Source organism: Myotis brandtii, unplaced genomic scaffold, assembly GCF_000412655.1.
Source record: "Myotis brandtii unplaced genomic scaffold, ASM41265v1 scaffold751, whole genome shotgun sequence".
Classification (NCBI taxonomy): domain Eukaryota; kingdom Metazoa; phylum Chordata; class Mammalia; order Chiroptera; family Vespertilionidae; genus Myotis; species Myotis brandtii.
The window spans coordinates 367,640-379,267 of record NW_005370994.1 but is presented as its reverse complement, the minus strand read 5'-3'; the positions used below and the strand labels follow the sequence as shown (position 1 = coordinate 379,267).

At 38.6% G+C, this 11,628-nt stretch overlaps 1 protein-coding gene across 2 annotated transcripts in view; it reads right to left on the bottom strand.

Annotated features, from left to right (window-relative positions):
* Positions 1-1,421: 1,421 nt before the first annotated feature.
* Positions 1,422-11,628, bottom strand: part of GNB4 (guanine nucleotide binding protein (G protein), beta polypeptide 4) — an 18,868-nt gene continuing 8,661 nt past the window's right edge. Inside the window, exons 3-9 of one of the 2 annotated variants that reach the window (XM_005883008.2) lie at positions 9,814-9,920; positions 8,672-8,735; positions 7,139-7,301; positions 5,434-5,500; positions 5,130-5,331; positions 4,158-4,374; positions 1,422-2,985 (exon numbers count right to left, since the gene is read on the bottom strand). In XM_005883008.2, the coding sequence (XP_005883070.1) occupies positions 2,879-2,985; positions 4,158-4,374; positions 5,130-5,331; positions 5,434-5,500; positions 7,139-7,301; positions 8,672-8,735; positions 9,814-9,920 (927 nt within the window). In that variant the 3' untranslated portion in view covers positions 1,422-2,878. The remainder of the gene's footprint in view (positions 2,986-4,157; positions 4,375-5,129; positions 5,332-5,433; positions 5,501-7,138; positions 7,302-8,671; positions 8,736-9,813; positions 9,921-11,628) is intronic. The other variant, XM_014530631.1, reaches the window with a different exon arrangement.

The following is an 11,628-nucleotide window of genomic DNA, read 5'->3' as shown; positions in this document are numbered from 1 at the left end:
TACAGAGAGAAAGGGAGAAGGATAGAGAGTTAGAAACATCGATCAGAGAGAAACATCGATCAGCCGCCTCCCTCACACCTACTGGGGATGTGCCCGCAACCAAGGTACATGCCCTTGACCGGAATCAAACCTGGGACCTTTCAGTCCACAAGCTGATGCTCTATCCACTGAGCCAAACCAGTTAGGGCTAAAATATTATTTTTAAAAAGTTCTTGTTAGATCTCTAAAAACAACTTTATGAGGTGATTAGAGAGTCTACAAATAAAACTGTTTCTTATAAGGTAAAAAGAAAAATAGGGCTTAGTTAACTCCAATATACTTTTTTGTTTTTTAGTCCTCACCTGATTATATTTTTCCCATTGATTTTTTTAGAGAGGGGGGTGTGGGAGAGAGAAATATCAACGTGAGAGAGAGACATCGATTGGTTGCCTCCTGCACATGCCCCAACAGGGGCCGAGACCAACCTGCAACCAAGGTATGTGCCCTAGTTCAGGAATCGAACCCGTGACCCTTCGGTTGGCGGGCCAGCGCTCCAACCCCTGAGCCAAACCAGCCATATTCTTGATAATACAAATTCTTTAAAACTACATTTGGCCATATTTTTTAAGTATTCAAAAACTAAGATTCAAACTACAGTGTTTCTACAAATTATATATTGTTTTTTTTTTACTTCAGGAAGTCTCATGAAAACAGAATTAAATAATCAGCTGAACTTGAACTGCAAGTAAATATATTTAGCAACTGGAATCCATATTACTAGAAAGCAAAAGCTTAGCAAGTTAATGTGGTAAGGAGGTAACCATTTGGTCATAGGTAATTAGCCACAATCTTAGTAGGTTTCAGTTACCTGGTACATATTTAATTATGGGAATTGATTTTCAACTATCCACATAAACTGACAGTAAAATAAATCATTTTTATCCACATGTTTAAGACCATAGAACTATAGTTTGTGTGCCTATCACTAAAGTTCCTAGAATAACTTTTAGAGAGGATACGCTCTCTACACAAGGCTATTTTGCACATGGCAGAAGTGCTGAAGATTTTGGAATGAATTCCTGAATTACATGGCAAACCCTCACCCCCTTTTGGAAATGCATATATTGCTTTAAAATACTCTTGCCTAATCTCAAAGAGCTGCTCTTTATGTAGTCCACAAGTAGTAATAGCAAAAAGTTCATAGAAATCCATGTATAAATGAATATACGTTCATGCCTGCCATCTACAAGTATGTTTTTTTGGCCCCATATCTTAATCTTCCTTTATTCATTTTATTCTCTTTTTAATATCAACTGATGTTAAAACTGACTTCATTATAGTTGGTGCACTTACTAGCACATTCACAATATAAAAATGAGAACTGACATAAAAAATGGGAATATTTAGGATTCCAGGTGATCAAAAGTTAACAGAGACCTATCTCAACAGTAAGTGATAGTTTATTGATTTAACAAAACAGTACACTTCTATAATGTATCAGGATAACCCATGACTTCACCATCAAGCAAGACTAACCATCTTCCCATGTCAGTCATTTAGATTTATTTGTAGGAGAAAATCCAAGGGGGAGAGTATCTTTGTTTAAATCCAGGAGGGCTCATTCTAGTAATAGACAACATTTTATTATACCATTGACAAGCAGAGGAATGAATTGCTTAGTATTTTCCTCTGACTCCTTTAAGTACTTACTCTTGGAATTTTCCTTTTGGCTTTAAAATGGAGCCACTTGGATCTAGCCATTCTTCAAAGCAGAGCCACGCCACTTAGAAACCAATATTTTGTGTGAAGGAAAAATGTTACAGAAGAGCAGAGCTTTAATGTTTCCTTTTTAAAATTTGACAGTTTACATCAATTCAGATTTCATATGTGTGAACATAAATTCATAAAGCCACCCTGTCACAACTATAACTACTCAGATCTAGTGACTGGTTAGATTTTACACTTTTCAAAACCATGCTGTCCTGTTTCCTTAGATGTAGATGCACACTGACAGGACACTAGGAAAAGTTCTTCAGGTGCAAGGACAATCCAAGTGTTCATCCATGTCCTGGAATAATGAGCACACAAACTCAGTTCTAGAATATGAGACCAACTATTCAGAGGATTACTCGTGTGGAGTGTTATTTGATCATAATCTGCTTTTTAAAATGCCAAGAATCATTTATATGAGATTATTGCTGTCTTCCTATTAATAAAGTTTCTTACATATGTCTAAATTTTCAGAGTGAAATCTCTATCCCCTACCCTTCAGATTATCTTCCCCTCGAAGGACTGAAAATGAGCACTTATTTAAATTGATAGGAGGGCAAAGGATGCACCAAGAAACTAATGATACTCAAAAGGGCTCTCAGGCACCTACCTGTCAGCATTCTTAATACAGTAAGCAACCAGGATCTTTTAGATCAAAAAGGGAGGTCAGAATTCAAGGAGACTCTTCAAACCTAAGGACAGACACATGGTATTACCTCCATCTATTACTGTGTCTGTTGCCTCCATTACAGAAATAAAAAATGTGACATTTCTGGTGTATACAAAGTTTAAAATGAAGTTCATAAATGAAAGCAATCAAACATGATAGGTTGCTATAATGTATACATTTTGTTCTACATAAAGAAAACAATTAGTGAAAGTAAGACTTCAAGGTTAAATGAGCTCAATGCACTGGTCCTTTTGATCTCAGCAAGCACCTTTGCCTTGTTTTTTTATTTTTTTTTCATCCTTTTCTGTTTTGTAGTTTACTGAAAGCTCCCTTTTGTATGTAGTAATCTCAATAGAAAAATTTTCAACAGCAAGTATTAGAATTTCTTTTATCACAGCTATAGGCTGTAGCACTGATTTCTCCAGATACCAACAGAGAACAGCAAAATTGTATGCACTGTTAATTCCAGATTCTAAGAAAACTGTCCCAAGAGCCTGTTGCCACAGCCATGCCATCGTCAGTTACACCCAGACAGCTGACCCGGTTGTCATGACCAGCAAGAACACCTGAAAAACAAAGTCCAGTAAATAGCAATGGCAAGTTTTAAATTCAAGCATATGTTTAAAAATGTAGAAAACACACATTTTTGTTTTGTTATGGATGCTAATTGATTCAACCCAGGCAAAACACCTAATACTTCCAAAAAGTAATTGGCTTTGGGCAACAGAAAGCTCCAAAATGCAAACTGTGAACTTTTCTACAATGTCTTAAGAGAGGTTGTAGAAAATTATCCCTGGGAATTTTCATGTTGCACTTTTACTCCCTCAGGAACCTCAGGAACTGTTTAGGAATGTAAAAGGGTCAGGACAAAAACCCACAAAGACAGTAAGAGAATGAAAGCAGGCAGTGGCTACAAAGCTGGATGGTAGGGACTGTCTTAGTGGACCTTAAAATGCTCAGTTCATGGCAAATGGTCTGGTAAGCCAAGAAACAAAATTACACTGCAGAACCTCCCAAAGGGTCAGGTCCTCGTGAGCCCTGGCATCTCCGGAACCAGGTGGCGGCAAAGATGGGGTAAACTAAGATGCTAGAAAGTGTTCAGGAATCGGGCTTCCCAGGTGTCCTGCACTGCAGAGCCAGGTGACTCCAGCGTGCACCAAGACATGAGGCTATAGAGCAGTGGTTCCCAACCTTCTGGCCCTTTAAATACAGCTCCTCATGTTGTGACCCAACCATAAAATTATTTTCGTTGCTACTTCATAACTGTAATGTTGCTACTGTTATGAACTGTAATGTAAATGTCTGATATGCAGGATGGTCTTAGGCGACCCCTGTGAAAGGGTCGTTCGACCGCCAAAGGGGTCGTGACCCACAGGTTGAGAACCGCTGCTATAGAGACTTATTTGCTAGAGAGTAAAGAAGAGTCTCTTAAAGAAGAAAACAGGCCCAGGTGAGATTGGTGAAACTGCTGAAAATGGGGAATGAAGAAAGTTGACTTGCTAATTGTTTTACCACCCAGCTTTCCTCCTGAAATCAGCCCTAAACTGGCAGCCAGTTTATCCATTCCAGGGAGAAAAGTGGAAAATCCATCTCAGAGAACATGGCCACAAGGACCATGAATAAGAAGAGCTGGGCTGCCATTCCCTAGATCCAGGTTATCCAGGAGCCTCCAACAACAGTCAGGAACCTTTCATGTTCCCTGACAAAACCCAAACGTAATGTGGCCGTAGGTACTAACCTGCACGATCTCCTTTTAGTGTGTCCCACACGTTACAATTGAAGTCGTCATAACCAGCTAACAGGAGACGCCCACTTTTTGAGAAGGCTACGGAGGTGATCCCACAGATAATATTGTCATGAGAATACAATAATAACTCTTGGTCTGCACGAAGGTCAAAGAGACGGCAAGTGGCATCATCGGAGCCAGTGGCAAAGGCATAGCCATTTGGAAAAAACTAGAAAGAAAAGCAATAGACGTATTCCATGGACATGTACAAAAACCATGTGAGACAGTGTGATAAACAGGCTCTGGGGGAAAACAGACCTAGATTCAAATTCCAACCTGGCTTCTTACCGGTGAGTGCTGTTGGGCACTAAAGATTCTTCAACACTTTGGGCCTTAGTTTCAGTTTTAGAGAGTGGGTTAAAATTGAATGAAATGACATATGCCAAGTACACAGCCTACTGTTTAACACATAGCAAGTAATTCAGTAAATATTAGCTCTGGTCCTCCATATGTCTTATTAAAATATTTAAATATAAATATTACTATTTACAGAATTTATATATGTGTACTCTTTTATTTTTTTAATCCTCACTTGAGGATGTGTTTTTACTGATTTTTAGAGAAAGGAAGGATAGGGAGCAAAACATCGATGTGAGAGCAGAACATGGGTCAGCTGCCTCCTGCACACTTCCTACCTGGGATCGAGCCCACAACCTGGGTATATGCCCTGACTAGAAATCAAACCCACAACCTCTTGGTACACGAGATGCACCCAACCAACTGAGCCATACTGGCCAGGGCTGGGGTTTTTTCTTATTTAAATCAAACCCCTACTATTTGGGAATTCAATGTCATAAGAGCCCATTATTTATAAGAATTTATAAATTGTAAGAATCCTTGAAGGCAATGTGTTATGAAAGTCATGCTACAGAGTTCGTACTTCAAATGCACAATAAATGTCCCTTAGAAATGCTATTCACTTACACTGACAGCATTAATATCTGACACATGTCCAGAGAAAGACTGTCTACACATTCCATCTCGAATATCCCATAACTTGGAAGAGGCATCACAAGCACCAGAAACAAAAGTCCTCATGTCAGGACTCAGAGAAAGACTCATCACATCTCCAGAATGCCCAGTGAATGTGGTGGTCTGCTGGGCAGTTTCAATGTCCCATAGGGCACTGCAATTAAAAATGAAAAAATAATGACCATTATATCTTCTTACATTAGTTCCTACTATCACCCTCAACACCCAAATCAGTGTTCTTCTGAAATAAACTTACCAATTTGTATCTCCTGAACTTGTAACAATTTGGCTGTCATCTAAAAAACGGCAGCAGGACAAGTAGCCTATAGCATAGAGAGTAACATATTTTAGGTTATCATTGATCAAATAACCCAATAAGCAAATTAAATACTAATATACATACACAGTTAGAGAGAGAGGAACATCTATTTGTTGTTCCACTTACTTATGCATTCATTGGTTGCTCCCTGCATGTGCCTTGACTGGTATCAAACCTGCAACCTTGGTGTATCAGGACAATACTCAAACCAACTGAGCTACCCAGCCAAGGACAAATACTAATATATTTTGTTAAGTATATAATACCTGGGCAACAGTGTTTTTGAGTACATTCTACAGTTCAAATTTTAATTACTTCAAACTCTATACTATCTGAAACATCAACCAACTCTTTTAGGTATTTACTATGTCAATGACATCATGTTGGACACTCTCTAAAAGTTACAATTTGAGTAATACGAAGTCCCTCCCACCTACTACAATTACCTGAGAGACATACTCCTCTCGAATGTTTATAACAGGGGTGGGCAAACTTTTTGACTCGAGGGCCACAAAGGGTTCTTAAACTGGACCGGAGGGCCGGAACAAAAGCATGGATGGAGTGTTTGTGTGAACTAATATAAATTCAAAGTAAACATCATTACATAAAAGGGTACGGTCTTTTTTTTTTTTAGTTTTATTCATTTCAAACGGGCTGTAGTTTGCCCACGGCTGGTCTATAATCTATGGCAGATGGGATTAAGTACCTTGGAGAAAGATTAAAAGTACTGTGAGAAATTAGAACCACCACCCCAGTGAAGGCTTCATGAAAAAGGTAGCATTTGAATGTTCAGAATTCACCAGTATTTCAAAATATGAAAATGGCAGGGAAATGCCATTGTAGAGATTTTGTAAAAAGCATGGTCAAATAGTATTGCAAGGAATTCAGAGAGGCAGAAACCCAATGAGTGGCCAAAAATCATAATAAACACTGCTAACCAAATGCGGTACCACTGAATTATGGTTTCCTGTGCACTCTGGAGAATAAAGCAATGTGCTATCACAGTGAAAAACACTTTATAAATGTTATCTTATATAATAAAAACCTAATATGCTAAGTGTCCGGTCGGCTGTTCAACCAATCAAAGCGTAATATGCTAAAGATATGCTAAGGCCGCTCAACAGCTCGCTATGACATGCACTGACCACCAGGGGGGCAGATGCTCCAACCAATAGGATAGCTTACTGCTGAGGTCCAGCCAATCGGGACTGAGGGAGGCAGGCTGGACATGCCCTGAAGCCCTGACGCAGTCCCTCTCCGGCTGGCCAACCTCCTGCATCCCTCCCTGTCCCATTCATGCATCGGTGGGGTCCCTTAGCCTGGCTTGGCCTGTGCCCTCTCACAATCCGGGACCCCTCGGGGTATGTCGGAGAGCCGGTTTTGGCCCAATCCTGCAGGCCAGGCTGTGGGATCCCACTGGTGCACGAATTCGTGCACCAGGGCTCTAGTCTTAATATATACTTTCAATTACATAATCAAGTATAGATGCCAAAACCCTGTGATGTTATATGGTTGCAGAGAATACAAAAAATATTTGCTTTATTTTGTATTTTCATTATTGTGTAAATTTTTTGCAATAAATGTATCACCCTTACAAAAATACCTTTTAAAGAAAAACAGGACAATATTCAGTGGAGCTCACCTATGTGACCTGGTAACTCTCGGCTCACTCTCACATTTCCCTCTCTGGTCTTTAAGTTATATATAGAGCAGATGTTGTCCAGTCCTCCACAAGCCACATAATTACCAGAGGGGGCATAAGCACAGGTCATCACCCAGGAGGACCTCAAAGGAATGGCATGCATCTGCAGAACAAATGAAATACACAAAATCCATCACTAAGGAACGACAGTCATTTATCTTCCTGCCTATTTACGAAGAAGCAAATATTATGAAAAATTAAATGCATCTAAAAATTAAGGCAAAATAAAGAATGCAATGGCTTGGAAAAGAGAACACTGAAAAATAAAATACTAATGCACACTGAAATACCTATTTCTGAATTATAAATAATTCAATTTAACTGCTCTTTTCAGAAATTATTCTTTTAAGAAAAGCAAGAACAAGGATATTTCAATGCAATATAACAACTTAAAATATTAAATGTAAAATGTTAAAGGTAAAAAATGTAATAAAATTCTTTGTTTTTGCAGTCCTGTGCAAAAGAGGAATTTCCTCCAATATAACATGGAGTAATATAAGTATCAGAGTCTATTAATATGGTTCTTCCATGAAGAGATGGTTCCTCTAATCATAGGCTCGAATTTAAACAATAGAGTTTCCACTACCTACTCATACCACTGTCTGGTGCCTTCTTACCCAACACCAATCATTTGCAAGGTCAGGCAGTAAAATTTAAGGTATATGGGACTTCTAAGGCTAAGTGGTCCATACAGAGAATCAATACACTGCGTGTGATTACTGTGCTCTCACTTAACTTAAAAAAATATCTTCAATACACATTTTTGTTTTGTTTTAGGAAAATATAATTGAAAGACCCATGCTTAATGCCAATTAAAATAGAAGAACTGTTATAATGCAAATCTATCTTGGCTACTTTTAAATTCTCAACAGGCTGAAGATACTGTTTACTTCACAAAACAATACTTTTTAAACTTTAATAAAAGGGTACACAGAACCTAAAGGAATTTGACCTGTGAAAGTTCTCCTGAAGCTTTTCCACTACCACTCAGCACCTGTGTGTCAGGCATTCCTTCCAGTGGACACGTGAGGGGGACCTGCTGGCTTCCCCAGCAAGAGCTCTAAGCAAGTTGTCCGCTGTCTCTTCTGAGCAGCCCACACACACATCAATGCCTAGCGTGGACCAACGAAAAGCCTCCTCCCCCACAGCTAGAAATAAAAATCTCAGGGTCATGGTCACATTGGGGAATTGGAATTTGTTTAGCAAATTATTTCTATGTAAAACTGATGCACACTCTTTTCTAATATTCAAATATGAAAGTCTAGTAAAACACATTGAAAAATATTCCTGCAGTTGTCCTTGAGCATGAAAATGGGGCTGAATATTAAAATAAAGCCTAAGCTTCAAGAGAGGATCTAGATTAAAATAAATAGAATAAATTTATCTTAGAAGAAAATTACAGAATAAAGGAAAGAACTGATGAACATCAAATCAAATAATAGGTTACTTAAGAGAATGATTAAGAAATTCTACCTTATTTGTTGTATAGCTATCCCAAATAATTAATTTTCCATCCTGGGAAGCACTGACTAGTAGCCTAGAGGAACAAACAAAAATAATTTGACACTTAGAGGAAAAAAGTAGTTTAGATTAGTTATGCATGGAATTAATGTAGAACAGTTCAGAAAATATATATATATAATTTCTTGAATTAAAAACTTGATACCAGAAAACAGCCCTCCAACTTTAAAAGAAATGTATTCTGCATGCCAAAATTTTCATCATAACATAAAAATTTAGCAAAATTTAGACATTTTACTAAAAATGTCAGGTTATGATTCAACTTTTTCATGGTGACAGCATTCTGGATTCTTATTCAAGATTCTGGTAAGTATTAGCTGACTGGTTTGTGTTTAGTGATATAAATTTAATGACAATGGAGTAGATGTAAGCCTAAAAACCGTATTTCATTCAATCAAAAAGTATCAATTGAGATGTGAAGGTAGTGTTATGGGTACACACAGAAAATACTTCCTACCTTTGAGGCCTCCACTACCTGGTAGATAAGATATTTACACATATAAGAAATCAAGTAAGTGAAAACTGTCAGAGGAGTAGCAGAAAATAAATGCCAAACCAAAGCAAAAGATGGAAAAATAACTGCTATTTGAATTAACCAAGTAGTCTCACAAAAGAGAATGCATCTTGAAAAATGTAGTTTGTAGAGCTAACAATACATATGTACTTCCATCCTTTGTGAATTTAGGTAATAATTACAGAAATATCCAGGAACTTGTACATAGCTATATTCAACAATATTTGTTTATTAACTGAAATTGCAAGGTTAATATACAATAGAACTGCTTTTGGCATAGTAAACAACAGTATTAACACCCCATGCAAAGAAAAGAAACCCTAAACAGTTTACCTGGATAATTTAATAATGGATATTTTTGAGAGATAAATTTATTTCCATAGTAAAGGTTTCTAAACCTTTAAAGTGTCACTGATTATTTTTAATGAAAGCAAAGTCTCATATTGGATGCATTTTCTGCAAACATTTCATAAATATAGTTTGTTTACTAACTATAAAATTATTTGTTTTAAAGGAAATGCAAATGGAGATTCTTAATGAATATAATTCTGCGGGTAGTTTGGAGATAGCAGGTACAAACCTTGAGTCATAGCCCCAATGCATGGCATAGATTTTAGCGAGGTGCCCCCTCAGCGTACGTCTTGTTCGCATTTGTATCCGACCCACGGAATCCATATTTGATGTGATCTTTAGAAAGCAACATAAATGTTATTCTTTACCTTAGACATAGCTCAGAAAATAAAGAACAATTAATAGGCAAGAAATCAGGTGTAAGAAGGGATAAAAAATGGCAGCGGAGAGGAGGATGCTGAACAGACATGCTCCCAGGAACAAGCTGAATTACAACTGAAATACGGAAAGACTTTCTGAATAATCAATGGAAAACTCACAAGAAAGAACCCTGATACCCAAGGACCGAAGGTGGAGACCACACAGAGACTAGTAGGAGGGGTGGAGGCACGAAAGGGCTGGCCAGGCTCCCACAGACAGGCAACTGAAGCCCCAGAGAGATAGCTCAGCTGTGGGGGGGAGGGAGGGTGCCACTGAGAACTCTGGGATCTAATCCCGAAGCTGGGCTCCCCAGCAGAGAGCACCAAACTGAGGAGGGTACCCACATAACATCTAGCTGTGAAAAGCAGTGGGGTGCTATCTGCCAGGGAGTGGCAGCTGAAAGTTCGGGCACCACCTTAAAGGGCCAACACACTAAATTCCCTCTGAAGCCACCCACCTTGTGCTCCAGCAGAGGAAGGGTGAAGCAGAATGGAGCTGTGAGAGCAGGACTGGGGACTCGGGGAATAGAGCTAAGAAGGCAGACACCCCAAGATTCCTGGGCTGAGTCATTCCCTCATACAGCTGAGGACATCTTTCCCACTTAGACATCTGCCTTGCCTGGGGAGAAGAGAGTCGACACACCCTATTGGAAAACACCTTGCCCTGAGGCCACTTAAGAGATTAAAAGTAACAGTTAGCCTCCAGGCAGAAGAAACTGCCCCACCCTGTTGAAAAAACTTTCACCACACCTGAGAATGATTGCCTGGGAGCAATTCAAATCAGAATCCTATTAGTCTGTAGGCCAGCGGTTCTCAACCTGTGGGTCAAGACCTCTCTGGGGGTCGAACGACCCTTTCACAGGGGTCGCCTAAGACCATCGGAAAACATATAATTACATATTGTTTTTGTGATTAATCACTATGCTTTAATTTTGTTCAATTTGTAACAATGAAAATACATCCTGCATATCAGATATTTACATTACGATTCATAACAGTAGCAAAATTACAGTTATGAAGTAACAATGAAAATAATTTTATGGTTGGGGGTCACCACAACATGAGAAACTGTATTAAAGGGTCATGGCATTAGGAAGGTTGAGAACCACTTCTGTAGGCAGTGGCGGTCTCTGGAGGCTTTGAGTCTTTGCCTGATCCAATTAGTCAGAAACATCCTTTACACTGTCCTGCACTAGAGATTGAGAGGTGTAGAGGATCTACCTAAAACATAGTCACAAACCCAAACAGACAACCAAAATGAGGGAACAAAGAAACAACCCCCAAATGAAAGAACTAGCGAATTCTCCAGAAGAAGAGATAAATGAAGCAGAGATAAGAAATTTATCTGAAACAGAGTTCAGAGTAATGATGTTAAGAATGCTCAACAGTATGAATAAAGATATAGTAACTATGAAAAAAGAACAGTCTGAGATAAAGAATGACATAACACAAATAAAGAACACATTGGAAGGAATACACAACAGATTAGGGGAAGCTGAGGGTCAAATCAGTGAATTTGAATATAGATTTGAAAATATCACTCAATTAGAGAACCAAAAAGAAAAAAACAATTAAAAAACAGGAGGACAGCTTAAGGGAGCTGTGGGACAATGTGAAATGTAACA